The sequence below is a fragment of the Urocitellus parryii genome, chromosome 5 (assembly GCF_045843805.1).
Source record: "Urocitellus parryii isolate mUroPar1 chromosome 5, mUroPar1.hap1, whole genome shotgun sequence".
Lineage (NCBI taxonomy): Eukaryota > Metazoa > Chordata > Mammalia > Rodentia > Sciuridae > Urocitellus > Urocitellus parryii.
Window position 1 is genome coordinate 204,391,713 of NC_135535.1, and position 17,763 is coordinate 204,409,475.

Genomic DNA, 17,763 nt, shown 5'->3' on the forward strand with positions numbered 1-17,763 from the left:
CTAGAAGTAGGGTTTCCAGAACCCAATGAGTTCGGGGAGTGTGAGGAGAGACAACCTGTCTGGGGTGAGGTCACCCATGACCCCACTGGAAGAAACTGAGTGCTAAGCACCCCACCTCTCCTCTTCTGCCAGATTCCATGTGCACAAATCATTTAGCAGCCAGAGGCCTAAGGAATCCCTTAAGACAATCCCTACCTGTCAGTCTCATGGAAAACAGATCAGGGTGGGAAATGGAAGTAGAGGGGAAAATGGAAAACAATTCTTCACTTGTAACTGGCTAAGTCTTGGCTGAATAGAAGTCATGCTATCTGGGAAGCTCAGGGAAGTGGTGTGGGCTCAGAGGCAGAGCTGCGAACAGTGGAGCCAATGTCTACAGGTGTACAGAAAAAGACACCAAAAGGAGTTCAGTCTTCCTAGTTTTAATCTGCCCTAGACCAAGGTCACTTGCTTAGATTGTTATGGCTAGTCCCTCTCTGGAATTCATTAGGAGCAGAGCTTTGCCTTTTATTTCTTTGACATTCCTTCCCACCACCAAAAACAGCATGATTAACTTCCTGGAAGCTGGGTCATTCTGCCCCAAGGGTCAGAAAATCATTCTTTTCTCTAGGGGTCCTGCCCTGCAAATCTGGGCCAGTGTGGGAGGCCAACTGCAGTTCTTAGAACTCTTACAGAACCCAGAAACTGAATTCAGGAGAAGGGCTGAGTATAACACCAAAATATGTTGCAATGCTTAGGACTCAGAGATAAGGCGCTCTTTAATGAAAATGCTTTCGTATGCAAGAAACTGCTGAGAATGTCTGGGTTTTATCTCTTCTCTCTTATCAGAAATAGGTACAAAGAACAGAATGGTGTTTTATGATTTCTCTGCAGCTGTTGTTTTTTTAGCTTAGTTGTAGGCTGGATAGAACAACCCGCACTCAAAAGTTGCTTTTAATCCACCAATAAACAAAACCGCATTGTTTGTGCAGTGTAGAAATATCCAAGAAAGCAGCGTGCATGATAAAGATGTTTGAGCTTTTGAAACTTAATAGATTCCAGCAATTAAGTCTATAGGAACCATAAAACCTGGAGAGATAAAGACCCACCCTCATAGCAGATACCACCCAAGATCTAAATCACTTCCATCAGTTCATTCAACCAATGTCCCTTGCATGTCCAGGTGCCTGATTCTGTGTGGAGTTTCACATGAGGTGAGACCACGTGAGACTTACAGGAAGAGAGACAATCAGAAAATGTTCCTTCAACAGATATGAACAAAAATCTTGCAATTTTGACCATCTGAAAAAGCTGCAGATCAAGAATAGACAACAGTCAATTACTTAGGACCAGAAAAATAATTTACAGGTTAAACAGACTTCTTGCTTTTCCTTCATCACCCACCTTGTTGTTATTTGTTATTATCATAGTCTGCATATACTTGGGCTTCATATTTTTATCATTTAGAAAATCCACACTGACAACCAAGAAGGAAATCTGATAATAAGCCTCAGAAAATAAGTTTTGGTGATTATTTACCCAGTGGGAGAAATTTTGTTTGGCAAAGTGTATTCACCCTAAAAATGTTAGGCAGTTATGTCAGGGACAGAGTAGTTCACCTCCAGTCCTCAATGGCAGGGATCTGGCAGGAGCAAGTTAAGCAAAGCGGTGAGGAGAGTGAGAGAGGGACAGCTGGGGCAAGTTCTGAACTGACATCTGGACTAGGAACGGAACTAGACAGACTCAGGAATTTTTCAGTCAAAATACTGTCCTAATAGGAGAATGAACCTTCCAGGAAAATCTGTTTCCTCTTCCCTGAAGCTGAACTTCACCTTAGAAGTCTAGCCACAGCTCTGTCCTTCCCCCTGTGAGACCCGCCCTACTCAGGAGCTGCAGGGTCTCCTCCTTTGCTTCCTCTCTGTGCTTCTGTCCACTTCTCACCTCCTGCCTGCAGTCCTTCTAATGTCTCTCTAGCTCTATCTACCCGCATCTATCTGTGTTTTCTGCCCAACCAGACTGCAGTTTCTTGAAGGGAGAGCCTGTCTTGCAGGATTTTTACAGCCTTCCAATACATCTCTGCGTCACTTCACATAGGAATTGTTATTTTACTCTTGTCATTGTTCATCTTTTTCCCCCTTGGCAGAACAGGTGACTTTGGAGGTATGGTCCTGGGATTCTAAAAGCCCAGGCACCCAAAGCCCTCCCAACCCTAGAGAGTAACAGCCATTCAGATCAAAGCCTTAGAGACTTGAAGGAGGTGGATATTTTTAAAACACTGTTGTCCATTAACATCTCCCTACTTGTCCTTGTTGAATGACTGTCACATGCTGAAAGACTATCATGTGCCAAAAGAATGTCACATGGGCCAGATAAGTTTATAAAGTCGTGTGCTAGAGAGATGGCAATGGATGAATTCTTGGCTTGGGGCGTGAGACCTGGAAGAGAGCCTGTGAGAGTCTTGGGAGTTGGGTGGCTATAACTGGAAGACAATATATACCTGGAAGACAGGATAGGGACAGAACAGAAAATTCTAGAAAAGAAAAGGAGGAGGACCAGGTCAGTTTAGGTCACCAAGAAAGAGGCGAGGCCTATTTGAATCAGTTCAATTGCAACATTTAAAAAGTGATTCAGTTTGTGCAACTGTAAAAGTCAACTACTTCTCAATATTAAATAATATTGAAAAATAATAAATACATTATTCCAAATATGTGCATTAGAGATGTAATTGCATAACAGATTTTTAAAGCTGAAAAGAACCATAAAGCCCAGACCTCTCACTAGGGATCAAACCCAAGGCCTAGAACATGCTAGGTAAGGCAAGCACTCTACCACTGAGTTACATCCCCAGCCCTGTTTTCAAAGACAGTGTCTTACTGTGTAGCTCAGGTGGACCTCAAACCTTTATTTTTTTTTTTTTTTTGAATTTTTTAATATTTATTTATTTTTTAGTTCTCGGCGGACACAACATCTTTGTTGGTATGTGGTGCTGAGGATCGAACCCGGGCCGCACGCATGCCAGGCGAGCGCGCTACCGCTTGAGCCACATCCCCAGCCCGACCTCAAACCTTTAAAGTAGCTGGGATTTCAGGCATGCACCACTGCACCCAATTTAAAGATTTAAGCTTTTTTTTTTTTTTTTTCCTTTGTAATGCTGGGGATTGAACCCAGGGGCCTCCTGTGTACTAGGCAAGCCCTCCACCACTGAGCTCTTTAACAGGTATATACCACCACCCATCTAATTTTGGTTTTGTTTTGGTTTTTGTTACTGGGAACTCAGGGCCTCACTATGCTAAGCACATGCTGTACCACTGAGCTCTACTCCCAGCCCCAGAATCTACCACTTTTAAAAGAAAAGCAAGATTCCAAGATAAAAGGCTCCTGCCAGTGCTAGGACAGTTGAGAAGCCAGCTGTTCCACCCGTCAGGTTCCATGTTTGAGACAATCCAAAGCAAGAATTTAGACTAAAATTCAAAAAAGTTAAAGAAAAATGTTAGACAAAAATTTAAAGTAGTGGGATGCCATGTCTGATGGCACATGCCTCCCAGTGACTGGGAAATGGCTGGATGGCAAGTTGAAGGTCAGCCTCAGCAACTTAGGAGGACCCATACTTAAGAGACCCTGCCTCAAAATAAAAAAAAAATAAAAAGGTGTGGGAATGTAGCTCAGTGGTAAAGCACCCCTGGCTTAATTTCCAGTACCAAAACAAAAGAAAAAAGAAACAGAAAAATAATCAGCAGCAATGTTTATTTAGATAATATTTTATCATTCATTAATTTAAAAATAAGATAAGCTTCAAATACTAGTTAAATATTGACACCCTTATCGGCTTAGGTACTCAGAGGCTCAGAGTATTTTGCAACAATTTTTTATTGATTCCATGAAGTGAAGGCTAACTCTGGATTTGGAAGCTTGGATAACTTTTATTACTTTTCTTTTGAAGATTTTAATTCTGAATCTTTTTAATTGGGACTCTAATTTTTAAAATCTTTTAAATTCCATGATTTATTCATTGAAAATAACTCAGACTTTTTTCCCTCATTAATAAATGTAGTTTTAAGATTCTTTTAATTTCAAAGTTAAATGTCATTAAATAAATATAATATGGTATTATAAGCCATTTTATCTTTGCTGAAGACATTTACAATTTTGTGCTCAGAATTTTTTGTTTGTTTGTTTGTTTGTTTGTTACAAGGAATTGAACCCAGAGGTACTCTACCACTGAGTCATACCTGAGTCCTCTTCATTTTTTATTTTGAAACAGGGCCTTGCTTAGTTTCCCAGGCAGGCCTCAAACCTACACTCCCCCCTGCTTCAGCATCATGAGTCACTGGGATTACAGGTGTGCACCACCACACATGGCTGCTCAGAATTTTGCTGAGAGTCAACGTACCATTTTACAAAATCATGCCATGGACAGCGAAGCCAGTCCTGACATTTGGGTCACCAATAAGCTCTGCATTTGTGGCTGTCCCATCCTTAATAATGATATGTGTCCTTGTCCTTCTTTTGCCCTGGATTTTCCCCAAAGTATTCAGTGATGAAGATGAATTAAATCATTGGAGATGAGAAATTATATTGATTCCTGATATCTTGTTTGACTTATTTCATTGATTAAACAAATTACCATGTTTTCTGACTTCTATATTAGTTTAAACGTACCATAGAGCACCAGATGATGTCCAATATGTTGATCTCCCCATTTTTTAATTCAACTTTGAACTATTTTTACACTGTCTTCCAATTCACTGGGCGCTGGGCAGAGCTCCCAGAAGAATCAAAAACACCAAATAAGTTGCAGCTCCTGCCTTGTGAGTTGAGGCAGGTAAATGCTGTGTTCAGCTAGACTGGAGAGAGTCTGACTATGGTCAGTATTCTAAGGAAGGTGTTAACTAGATGCCAGAGCACTGAACTCCAAGTCTTGTGGTGGTGGGCAAGCAGAGTCTTCAGTCAGATAGTTCTGCTGGGTCACCTGAGATCCTGAGGCTCACATGCCCTGTAACATGGGTTGTTCTGAAGATCACAATAGATGCAGCACTTCTAAAACACCCAGCCACTTTGGAGCCAGCCACCTAGCTGCTCAATCCATGATGCTGTTATTAATTTTATTTATAGCGATGAGTAGAAGTTCTATTGCAAGTCCGCATGAGTATCATCCAACTTTGAATCTTCTTCTACAGAGATTCTTATTGAAATCTCAACATAACATGTATATTTTTAAAAGCTTAAAATGTGCCCCTTAAAAAGGCAATAATGACATGCTGCAGGCTTCTCGGCCCAGGCCGAGCGAGCTGGCTGAGCTCCGCTCCTGCCGCTGCTGTCGCCGAGCACCGCCTGCCGCACTCCTGCTGGGCGCTTCCCTACTGGGCTGTCAGTGCACACCGGCTTGCAATCTTGCAACCCGGTTGGGCACAAAAACACAAGCCAGTCAAACTGAAACAAAGTTTTATTTTGTGAGAGGCCGTGTGCGTCCCCTAACAAGTGGGTCCATCCACGTGTCTCCTACCTGAGGGGGGGGGGGCTCCACTTCCCCCGGAACACCCTCCTACCATCCTTTCCCAACCAATGGGAACTCTCCCATTACAAGAGTGACATGAGTAACCTGAGTCCCGAAATGGGCCCAGGTAAACAGCAGGAGTCCAATTACCATATGAATGTAACTTAACATAATCATAATCTGAATGGCTGGCTGGCAGTCACTAAACTCAAAGGTGCCTGTATCAATATTTTTGCTGTGGCTCCTAGCAATGACATACCTATAATCCCAGCAGCTCGGGAGGCTGAGGCAGGAGGATCACAAGTTCTAAGCCAGCATCAGCAATGGTGAGGCGCTGAGCAACTCAGTGAGACCCTGTGTCTAAATAAAATACAAATAGGGCTGGGGGTGTGGCTTAGTGGTCGAGTGCCCCTGAGTTCAATCCCCAGGACCAAAAAAACGAAAAAATAAAATAAAAAGGCAATGATGTCTTATTACTAGGATCCTGCTGGAGTAATTTTATTTAGAAAATGAAACTGTTTTAATCTGTTGAAAGAAGTGTGGAAAGAATAGCTCAGGAACCTGCTCCCACGTGGAGTCCCTTCTTCTGCTCCTCAGAGGAGGGAAGTCCACATTGCCAGCCTCACCTCGATTTGGCCTTCTTTTGCTGCTAGCCAGATTTTAGTAACACCTGCCCTGTTACCTCCCAAGGAAGCTTGAGTTCCATCTCAGGAGGTAGTCCAGTGCCCCACCGGCCAGATCATCTAAAGAGAGCTCCAGTTCTCTTCCAGATTTCCAAAGGTTGATGCTAGAACATTCTACCTTAAATTCCAGCACCACTTTCCTCTTTGACATTTTCTCTCCCGGGCAACTTTTTCTTTTTGTTTTGTGAATAATACACTTGCTTCCTTCACAAATCAAGGTAGATCAGGAAGCGCACCTGGGAAGTCCCTTCCCTGCTCCAACCCATTCAGTCCACTCTCACCGGCAACCCTCAATATTGTTTTCTTGTATCCTTCCAGTGGTTCTTCACGCAAAAGAAATAAATATAGTCATTATTTTCTTCACCCAAGATAGCAGGTTATGTGTGCTCTTTGTACCTTGCCTTTAATATGCCCGACTCTGTCTGGGTCAATGTGGCGAGAACTACCTCGTTTTTGTTTACAGGTATGTTAATAGCCCCAATTTGTTGGACACTTGGGCAATTTCCAATCTTCCTATGACAGTGTCATATCCTTGTCTCTGACATATCCTGCAGGTGTATCTATAGGATAAAGTCCTAGAAGGAGAGTGCTGGGTCAAAGAACTGGCCTACAGCCCAGTCAAGGCAAAGACATCTCACGCCAGGGCTGGGAAGAGAGCAAAGCTGAGGGCCCAGTGTGTGGCCTGTGGCGGGGGCCAGCCTCTCAGTGAGATAGTGCAGAAATTGATAGTAGCCATATCTTGTTGTTGTGATGATCATCTTTCTAAGTATTTCAATTTTATGGCTTTTTAGTCTAGGGCAACTAAAAGAGAGAAATTACCTCTTTTTTAAAAATATTTTTTAGGGGTTGGGGATGTGGCTCAAGCGGTAACATGCTCTCCTAGCATGTGTGGGGCAGTGGGTTCCATCCTCAGAACCACCTGAAAATAAAATAAAGATGTTGTATCCACCGAAAACTAAAAAATAAATATTAAAAAAATTCTCTCTCTCCCTCTCTCTCTCTCTCTCTTAAAAAAATATATTTTTTAGTTGTCAATGGACCTTTATTTTATTTATTTATATGTGGTGCTGAGGATCGAACCCAGTGCCTCACACATGCTAGGTAAGTGCTCTACTACTGAGCCCCAGCCCCAGGCCAAGAAATTACTTCTTAGTGCTATGCCAAATCCATTCAAAACTGCTCATAAAGGAAGAATGTTTCCAATGTTAGGAACAGCTTTTTTATTAATGTGGGAGGGTCTTTCAAATGATTTTGAATTCAAAAGATTTATCATCCAGACATGTTGTATTTATTTATTCATTTTGGTACTGGGGATTGAACCCAGGGATGCTTAACCACTAAGCCACATCCCCAGCCTATTCTGACACAGGGTCTTCCTAAATTGCTTAGGGACTCCCTAAGTTGCTGAGGCTGACTTTGATCTCACAATTCTCCTGCCTCAGCCTCCTGAGCTGCTGGGATTACAGGTGTGGGCCACTATGCCCAGCCAGACTTTTTTTTTCTCTTTTTCCTTCTTTTTTTTTTTAGTTGTGGATGGACACAATATATTTATTTGTTTGTTTGTTTATGTATGTGGTGCTGAGGATTGAACTCAGTGTCTCACATGTGCTCAGCAAGTCCTGTACCATTGAGCTACAACCCCAGGCAGGCTTTATCATCAGGACTTTTGAAAACATTGCTGAAAAATAAAACTATCCCTAATATCAAAGAATAAAATGAAATTCGACTAGCCAGAAAATGAAAGCAAATTTCCATCATTTATCAGCCACTGATTGAATACCAGCATACTGGGGTATGAGAGATAAAAGATCTGCCAAACATGGATGAATCACAGGGCTGGGGAGATCCCCATGTGGAACAAGGGGACAGCAACACAATACCAATCAGAACAGGTTAGCACCTAGTATGAGCTCTTCACTGCCAGAGATCTGGACTCCCAGGCAGAGAAAAGCCAAGCATCAGGGAATTAGCCTGTCTGCCAGGACACCAATCTCCAAGAAGACAGGAAGGGATATAAAGTGAAATATGGATGTGCAAGAAGAAAAGGTTAAAAATTCTATGTATGTGGTATAATCTCAAATTTTAATGCACATTTAAATTTGCAGTGCGACCATCTGTTAGCACTGTAGTGTATGTATACAGTTTAAATACATACATATCTTGAGGAAGAAGGCTCATTATTTTTTATTGCAAAAATATGAGACTAAAAATGCCAAAGAGCCATGGGACTCCATCCACGGGAAGGACCCAGAGGGCAAGGACCAGGTTGTTCTTGCTCTCCACTGTGTTCCCAGGGCCTAGCTAGCACTGTGCCTGGCACACAACAAATGAAGAGGATTGTGTGGGCTCTGTCACAGCCCTGAATAAGCACTCACATCTAAGGCGCGGGTGCTGCCACAGGGGTGGTCACTAAGTATCGAAGCTTCTAAAGCGAGGGTCAGGACAAAATGCCCTAGCACCTCTGTCCTACCTTGGAGTTCTTACTCCAACACAGTATGCTCATCTTGTCGAATTGAAAAGAAATTCTAAACTAGTGGATCCGATTACGTGGGTTCATACTGCACAGACACATGAAGCCCACACCCAGGAAGGCAGCGTGCTCTAAACCACTGAAGGTAGTTCCACCTCCTGCCTTTAGGAAACCCTGATGGGAGCCGAGGGCTGACAGACAGCGCTGACCTTGTCTTGGCAATAGCTTGAACCCATTTTTCAGTAATGTTTTGCCAGGCTCTGGGGGCATGAAATGCCCTCGTGACCTTCCCAAACACAAACCAGGTCTGTAGGCGACAAACCTGGCAAAGGTGGAAATAGTAGCCCGTTTGTTTCCAGCCTGAATTCCAAATGACATCAGTGCTAAGGACAAGGATTCTTTGTACAGAAACAGCTGACAAAAAAAAAAAAAAAAACATGGCACTTTCTTCACACTGGCACCAACTGAGTACCTATCTGGACCTTCACTCACTTGGTTTCTCAGTTGGTGCTCAGGAAATGAGGGAAGGGAGGAGGGGTCTTGGGACCATACACATATTTTAAGGCACAAAAGAAATGGGGGTGGGGATATAAATGTTTTGGACGTTTAAAGGGCTTTTAAAATGCAACAGGACAAATTACCCAAATTAAAAGATGACTAAAAGGTCTCCATTGGACTTTCTCCCAAGAAGACAGACAAATGGCCTGAAGCACACGTGAAGACCTCAGAGTCCTCGGTCAGTGTGTATGGCAGTTAGCTTTCCATTACTGTCACAAAAACCTGTGGCAATTAACTCAATAAGGGAACAGGTTTATGTTGTATCACAGTTTCAGACATTGCAGTCCGTGGTCATTTGGCTCCAGCTCTGCTGGGCTTGTGGGGACACACATCATAGTGGGAGTATGTGGCCTATTTCCTCCTGGTGGCCAGGGCTAAAAATATAAAGCTAAGAGAAAGAGAGGGGAAAGGGTTCGGGTCTCAGTACCCTCTTTAAGAGCACCCCCCCACACACCCGTGATCCAACTTCTTTCTCTGAGGTTGCGCCTCCTAAGGGCTCCACCCCTTCTCAAGAAGGCCACAGGCTGGTGTGCAGATCTTCACAGGTGGGCCTGAGGGGGGCGTTCAAGAGACAAACTGCAGCATTAGGGAAATACACATCAGAACCACCAGAGGCCACTTCCCATCTGCTAGGATGGTTTTGATTTAATAAAAGACAGAGAGAGAATAGCAGGTGTTGTCAGCAAGTGGAGAACTGGGGGGCCTCACACACTGCTGGTGGAAAAGACAGGGCAGTACTGCCAAAAACAGCTAGACGGTTCCTCAACGTGTTAAACATGGAATTAACACAGAAAGAGCAAGCAATGGAATACCCTTTCAATCCAGTACTGATGCTTTGCCTTGGCCACCAAATGCCCAAACGGCTCCTGGATTATTTGAAGATATGTAACCAAATATTTTACATATGATTGGTGGTCCCATGCCTAATTTAGATCACCCTGGAGTCACCAGGCCTGGATTTCAGGTTCTGTTCTTTTTCTTACTAGTTGTGCGATCTTGGGCAAATCACTTCCTGTCGAAGAGTCAGTTTATTTTACCAATAAAAGGATTAGGTAAGAGACATGGCCAGACTCTTTACCAAAACAAATACCAAATGGCCCAGAGGACCCTGGAGGGGTAGTCAGCATGGTGTCTTCCCAGGAAATGAATATTAAAGCCAAATGTGTACTGCAGAATCTTCGGAGAGGGCTGGGGCTGTGGATCAGTGGTAGAATCTTGCCTAGCATATGTGAGGCACTGGGTTTGATTCCAAGCCACACATATAAATAAGTAAAAAAAATAAAGGTCCATCGACAACTAAAAAAAGAACTGGCTTAAAAAACAAAGTAATCATTGGAGAGAAAGAGGTGGGCAATCCAAAGTCTGGGAGGATGCGGAGCACCTGGACTCTCATTCACTGCAGCTGGGGATGAAAATTGCTAAAACTGCACTGGAAAAGTGTTTGGTGGTATCTACTAAAGCTAGACTTACATAGGCACAGTAATCCCCCTCCTAGGTTTATTAACTGGGGATTTTGAAGATGCATTTACCAAAAAGACACCTACAAGACAGTTGAGCTGTAAGAGCCCTGAACTAGAAAATACGCAATTACCCACCAACAGTAGAGTAGATAAATAAGTTGTGTTTTTATGAAATATGAAAAACAGCAATAGTAATTGGAATGAAGAATCTACAACTAAACAAAAGAACAGAGGAAATTCATCAATATGTCAAGCAAAAAAAAGCCAGACACACAAAAAAATAGTATACGGTATATGATCCCAGTTGTAGAATTAAAAGATAAACTAGACACACGTACTCTCTGCAGTTGGGAATCAGGAGAGTGGCTGCCTTTGGGAAGGGTAATCATACCTGGGGACATAGGAGACACTGGGGCACTGGTGACACACCATCCCTTGATCTGGATGCTGGTTATACAGGTGTAGCCCAAGTAGGAAAAACACACCACGCTGTATACATCTGATATATTCAGTTTTCCGAATGCTTATTATGCTGCAAAAATTATTTTTGTTTGTTTAAGCAAGATTGTTGGGTTACGTAGAGCTTCTTTAAGGTCTTTTCTGGCTTTGGCTGGAATGACAACTACCATCATCCCACTGGACACTAAGCTAAGTGATTTCCATGTAACCTCTCAGGTCCTGTCCATTGCCCTCTGAGGTGGGCCTATGGTGAAGACACTGAGGCACAAGGACATCAGTAACTTGCCAAAGTCATGTATGCCCTGAAGGGTGGAAGAGGCTCCCACCAGCCTGGCTGGGGCCAGCCACATCGGGGGCACCGCAATCTCCCACCTCAACTTTAATCCTTGTGAACCAGGAAGTGTTGGGGTGGCACTCAGAGTGAAGCTGCTACCTAACACTCAGGCGTTTACTATCCTGTCCCCTTGTCACCTGAGAAGCTTTCCTCCATGTCTAAGACACTTTTTCTTTCTTTCCCTGAATCCATGTCACTGACCATAGGATGAAATTAGAATTTTAAGTGCATCTAGGACTGGGCACAGTGGCACATGCCTATAATCCCAGCCACTTGGGGAGTTGAGGCAAGAGGATTGCAAGTTAGGGGCCAACCTCAGGAACTTAGCAAGGCCCTGTCTCAAAATAAAAACATAGAAAGGGCTGGGGATGTAGCTGAGTGGTAAATCATCCCTGGGTTCAATTTCTAGTACCAAATATATAAATAATAAAAATAAATAAATAAATGCATTTGGCATTTATTGAAGAATTTCTTGTATTACTCAAAAATTTAAAAACTAGTCAAATCAGTTCTGAAGAGTTATTTTTAAAATGACAAACATGGTAATCTAATTAAAAATCTATGATTTTGCTTTACTTTTGCTACAAAAATGGCCCTAATGCATGTCTGTATAAACTGCATGCAAAAGTAGCTATTCTGTATCAAGCTGCAGCCCAGAAAGGTGGCTTAAGAAAGAATTCTGTGAGTGCTAGCTGGTGGGAGAAAAGTACATATATAGATCCTCTGATAATAATAATAATATTTAATAATCATAAGGTTATTAAATAGTGCCAGGCTTGGTGGAGCATGCCTGTAATCCCAGCTACCCTGGGGGCTGAGGCAGGAGATGGCAAGTTCAAGGCCAGCCTCTGCAACTTAGCGATATCCTGTCTCAAAATTTTAAAAGGAGCAGGAGCAGTGGAGGGGTCGGGGGATGCCTAGGGATGTAGCTCAGTGGTAGGGTGCCTCTGGTTTCAATCCTCAGTACCTCCAAAAAAGAAGGGAGGGTTTACCAATAGAGAGCAAGAAATAAACAAGAAAGCATTACAAAAAAGAATTTATTAGGTTGACACACCAATAGAATGAGTCTAAGGATTGGATTGAAAAGCCAAACCCTAATGTTGAAAGCAGCAGAAGTTGAAAGTCACACACCTCAAGGACCACTCGGTGACCATTTGTGGAAGGGAGAACAGTCCGCACACAGATAAACCTCCCTCTCCACTCCCTCTCTTCAGCTGCAGTCGGATTCTGGTACCTGAGAGGACTGGAATGAAATGCTTCCCACTTATTACAGAAAATACAGATCTGGCCTCCATGTGCTTGAATTGGTGGTTCCTAGGCATGGAATGGTGCTTTTGAGAAGCCAACAAATAGTTATTGGAGGAGCATTCACTTATATGTGAAGGGAATAGAAATTATATTCTCAATTACAGTAATTGCATTTTTAATCTCATCTGGCACCAACTGTCCTTTAGAAAGTCATAATGTTTTGTTTGGGGACATTCTTCTTTAGAATAGAAGGAAAAATCTAATTAGCAAAAAACACATAAATAACACAAACTCTCAAATCTCATGAGAGTCACATGAATATGAAGGCTTAATTTAAGTCAGGAAAAAGGGGGAAATTTTTCTATCCTTCCTGATAATAATAGAACTAGATATTTCAAGATTATAATATCATGGAGTGAGTGTTCACATTACCAAGCAGTGTGCTTTTACTTTGAAGACAGTACTCATTAAATGTAATTACTAGTGGTATAGGCTACCAAGAAATAGCAAGGAATAGTCCCCATACAGATATCAACTGGCCTGAAGCAATCAAAGTGAGAATGAAGAATACGTGGAACAGAGCTGGGGCCACCGGGGTTTCTGAGATGTGGCTTCAAGATCATATCACATAGAACACTAATGCAGAGGTATTCCAAACAACACTGGCAAAGGAATTTTATAGAAAAGGTAATTTTTAAAGGGTGACAATAAAAGCAGCAGTTAGACGCACATATTAAGTCCCCCAGTTGAGTCCTTTACAAACAAGAGATTAGCCTCCATGTAGCCCTTTACACTCAGTAAGCATATATATATATAATTTTCCCCCAGCTTCTTACTATCTTTTGCTTGGTTCACCATCATGGAGAATCTATTTAGAACAGGAATTATTTTCAAGTCAGAATCTTAGATGAAGATCAAAAAATGTTAAGTTTGTGCTTTTAAAAAAACAGTCCACGAGCCAGGCGCGATGGCGCATGCCTGTAATCCCAGCGGCTCGGAAGGCTGAGGCAGGAGGTTTTCGAGTTCAAAGCCAGCCTCTGCAACAGCGAGGTGCTAAGCAACTCAATGAGACCCTGTCTCTAAATAAAATGCAAAACAGGGCTGGAGAAGGGGCTCAATGGTAAAGTGCCCCTGAGTTCAATCCCCAGTAGCAAAAATAAAAATAAAAACTTAAGTTTGTATCAAACACTGCACATCAAAATAGCCGGACTGACATGGATTTCATGATTTCCTTGACCCATCATTCCCTTCATTATCCTATTTACGGGCCTCTGCTGTGGCTTGTCCAAGCTGTTCTCAAAACCTGCAGTACATGGCAGCCAACCGGTCTTGTTCAGCAGGCAAGTCTAGCCAAAATACTGCAGGACTTTTCCTACCACAGACTTCTGGCCTGCTCAGAAAAAAGTACCCATTCTCCTGAAAATAACCTGTGCGGTCTGTTAGAAACAGCGCTATGCCCAAATCCGAATCTCAAATGAAGACCTAGAGATGTTGTTTTATGCATTTTAAAAATAGACCACTCTGCTGCAGCAGTGTATGCGCCGTGGGCCCCGCTCTCTCCAGCTTTGTTCGGACTCTGGATCTGAGCCAACAACCAAGTATCACGAGAGAAGCACTGAGCTGGGAAGAGGGAAAGCCCCTCCCTTCTGAGTGGGCTGGAACTTAGAAGACTCCAAGCTAGGTGCGAGCTATGGCACTGGTAGTCTTCACCCCCTCCCTTCTCCATCTGGCAACTCGGTTAGCCCAGCACCGAATATCCTGACTCTTAAAAGAGAGCCCTTGAACTGCATTAAACCTGACGGAAAGTGAAGAGCAAGGTCTAGAAACAGAGAGATTTTAGGAGTCGGGAAACTTCCCCGACCCCTTGGTGGCCCGCGTGTAGTCTGGGGTTTACTTCGCTGGAAGGGCCGCGGCGGGAGCCGACAAGCAGCTTCTCCCCGCCCTCTGGTGGCGAGTCCCGCAGCTGGAAGGGAAGGGGCGCGCAGACACCTGTGCACCAGGAGGGGGCGAGCCTTGCACGCCCGAGCCCCTCTAAAGTGAGGGGGGGGGGACACCACGATGCCAATCACTCGTGAACCCCTGCCAAGCTGGGGGCACTGGAGACTACAGGTTCATAGATGCGGGGCGTAGAATGGGGTCAAGTAGGAGGGCCCCAGAAAGGGCGCGAAGGGGGTCCCGGTGGCGGCGGACAAGGGGAAGGAGGCGGCAGCGGTGGCGGCCGGGAAGAGGACGTTGGCTGCGGAGTAGGAAGGGAAAGTCTGGAAGGAAAGAGTGCCGGGGCCTGGGGGTCCGGGACTGCCTCCTGTACCGCTGCCCCCTGCCGCACCCGGCGTCCCAGGCTGAGGCGCACCGCCGCCCCCTTGCGCCGCGCCGTCGGCGCCCGGGTTCTGCTTCTTCCACTTGGTTCTGCGGTTCTGGAACCAGATTTTGACCTGTGTCTCAGTGAGGCTGAGCGACAGCGCTAGGTTCAGACGCTCGCACACCGACAGGTAGCGCGTGGACCGGAACTTGTTCTCCAAGGCCACCAGCTGCTCGTAGGTGAAGGCGGTGCGCGCTCGCCGCGGCTTGGCGCAGCTGGGCTCAGCTCGCCGGCGCCGGGGCCTCGGAGAACCAGGAGAGCTGGGACAGCCGATGAGGGCGCCTTCGCCGTCCGCTTTGCTCTCTCCACCCGCCAACACCACGGCCCGGACCTCGGGGGCGCGAGCGGGGCCCACCAGAGCGCGCGCAGGTCCCGAGTCCTCGGCGTCCTCCTCTTGCTCTTCGGCCTCGGAACCCTCCAGGGGGGACGCTGGACCGGCGACTTGGCCAGTAGTATCTAAGGGAGAAGGGGGAGGTTACCAGAAGCCGGGAACGACCGGGTCCTAAACCTCTTCCTGAGAGCATTCAGCTCTCCCCTTAAAACAACCCCCAGTTCCGTGCCCTTCCACACATCACGCTCAGCCATTCGCGAAAGCACATTCTCATAAGCAGATTTAGGGGTACGGTGTCCTCTTGCCCTTTACAAATCTGCAACCAAGTAAGCATCCAAGAAGTATGTGTTGAATGAATGGCACTCAACCCGCATCGAGAAAGAATAGTGACCTTTGGGGGGAGTGGTTGTACATGAAGACCTCGAGGTGTTGAGGCGTCGAGTTGAGGCGTTTAGGGCAGCGCCTCCCCAGTCCCTAGAAGCCTATTTTGGTGCGGGACTCCTGGCAATTAAAGAAGAAGTTATTAAGCCCTCCACCCCCACCCCCACCCCGCTTTAAGGTGAAATTCCCCCTTTCCCATCTTCTCTCTCCTGCCGTGTTAATAGAGTTTCAGATTTGTGCGGGGCCAGATCGATAGATGTCATCTATTAAAGGTAAGTTTTAATCGAACAATATTAGGATCAGACAGGGAAAGGGGGTTTGAAGTCGGTACCTGCAAGCTGTGGGCAGGAGATATGCAGGCGCCAGTAATAGAATATCGATCAAGGGGATGGGGGAAGGGGAGCTCGGCCCCTCCGAGAGACGATCCGAACAATTACCAGGCCGGTAGCCCGGGCCCAGCGCAGGCGCCAGGGGCCCCAGACAATCACCACCAAACTTGGAGAGAGGAGCAGGAGGTTGGGAGGCATTCAGCCTCCTCAGAGACCTGACCGTGGGCATCCCTCCAGGGAATCTCATACCCACGTCCCAGCCAGCACGAGTCTTTCTGTCTTTCCTCCTTCTTTCCACCCACAAACTTTCCTGGACCCTTTCTCAGGTGTCCACCAATGTCAGGGGTTAAGTCAAAAAGGGTTTCCAGGAGAAAGTACTAAAAGCTTCCCATCATCGAGGCCTTGCTCCCAGTCCCAGTCCACAGTTGGGTCTGGAGTGTTAATAGGCGCCTGTTTACTCACTGAGATCCCAGACACAGGCCATGGCCTCAGTTCTCACATCCATAAAATGGGATGATGTTAATGATGCTATCGACCTCAAAGATTTCAAACTTTCATTACCTTAATCCCAGCTCCTAGTCCAGGTTCCAGCACGTGAGGAGCACATTAAATGCCTGTTAAATGAGTGAGCCTGGCAAGGTTAGGTGTTAGTTTTCACTGCAAGCAATCAGAGCTATGGTGCTCACCCGCTTGACAGGTATACGGGGATAAGGTTTCCAGGTGCCCCGGAATTCAGGTAGCCTCCTCTCGGCCTCAACCGTATTCCGAGGCGGGGATGGGGGGCACACGTCCCACCTGCTCCGGTGCGCGGTTAAGGAACCATTCACCAGGCCCTGGCTCTCCAGCCGCCCCACCCCATACCCCGCGACTTACAAGCCCTGTACATCACTTGGGCTGTGATCGCCTCGCATTCTTACCAAAGGTCTCCTGCTGTCGGACCCGGTTCCCAGGCCTGGTGTCCTTCCCGGCTTCGACCTCCGCCAAACTTTTCTTGGCTTCCCGGGGAGCGAGGCGCGCGGCGGGGAGCGCAGTGCGGGTGAACTTCTGCGGGTCCAAAATATCCAGGACCGAGAAGGAGATCTTGTGGTGGGAGGGAGCCGCCTTGGCCCCTCCGTCCTGCCATGCCAGCATACCCGCAGCCCGCGGGCCGCCCGGTGGTGCCGGGTCGGGGGTGGTAGTGCTCTGGCTTGCCTTGGCTGTAGCTCGGCCGCAGCTCTCTCAGCGCGAATCCGGTTTGCTCGGCCAAGTGAAGCTGGGGAGGGGAGCGGGGAGGCGGGGCGGGAAGAGAGCCCCGGGGGGCTGCGCGCGGATTGGCACTGGCGCGGCCCAGGCCCCCGCCACGTGCAGGGCGCGCTAGCAGCAGCCTCAGGTCTAGCCTTAGCCACCGGCGCTGCTCTGGGCTAGCCAGAGACGCCGGCGCCGGTGCGTGCGCCCGGCAGGCGAGGATACCGAGCCTCCGCCCCACCCGCAGAGACTTCTGCAAGTGCGCTAGGGAAGCTTTCACCCCGCACATCTCCGCTATACACCCAAACACCTCTGACTTGAAACTGCTGCGCTTTCTCCTGTGCACCTGCCTTTGACTTGGAGACGACCCCGCCCGCCCCACCTGTGATCCACAGGAATAACTTCAGACCCATTTGCCTCCTATTTTAAAACCCTTCTGTTCTCACGGTTTACAGTT

General features: G+C 46.1%; 1 protein-coding gene across 1 annotated transcript; it reads right to left on the reverse strand.

The window, feature by feature from the left end:
- Positions 1-14,793: 14,793 nt before the first annotated feature.
- Nkx1-2 (NK1 homeobox 2) lies at positions 14,794-17,213 on the reverse strand. The gene is made up of 2 exons (XM_026384150.2): positions 17,000-17,213; positions 14,794-15,497 (listed from the first exon to the last, which is right to left on the reverse strand). The coding sequence occupies exons 1-2, from the start codon at positions 17,211-17,213 to the stop codon at positions 14,794-14,796; spliced, it is 918 nt and encodes a 305-aa protein (XP_026239935.2).
- Between the last annotated feature and the right edge of the window lie 550 nt (positions 17,214-17,763).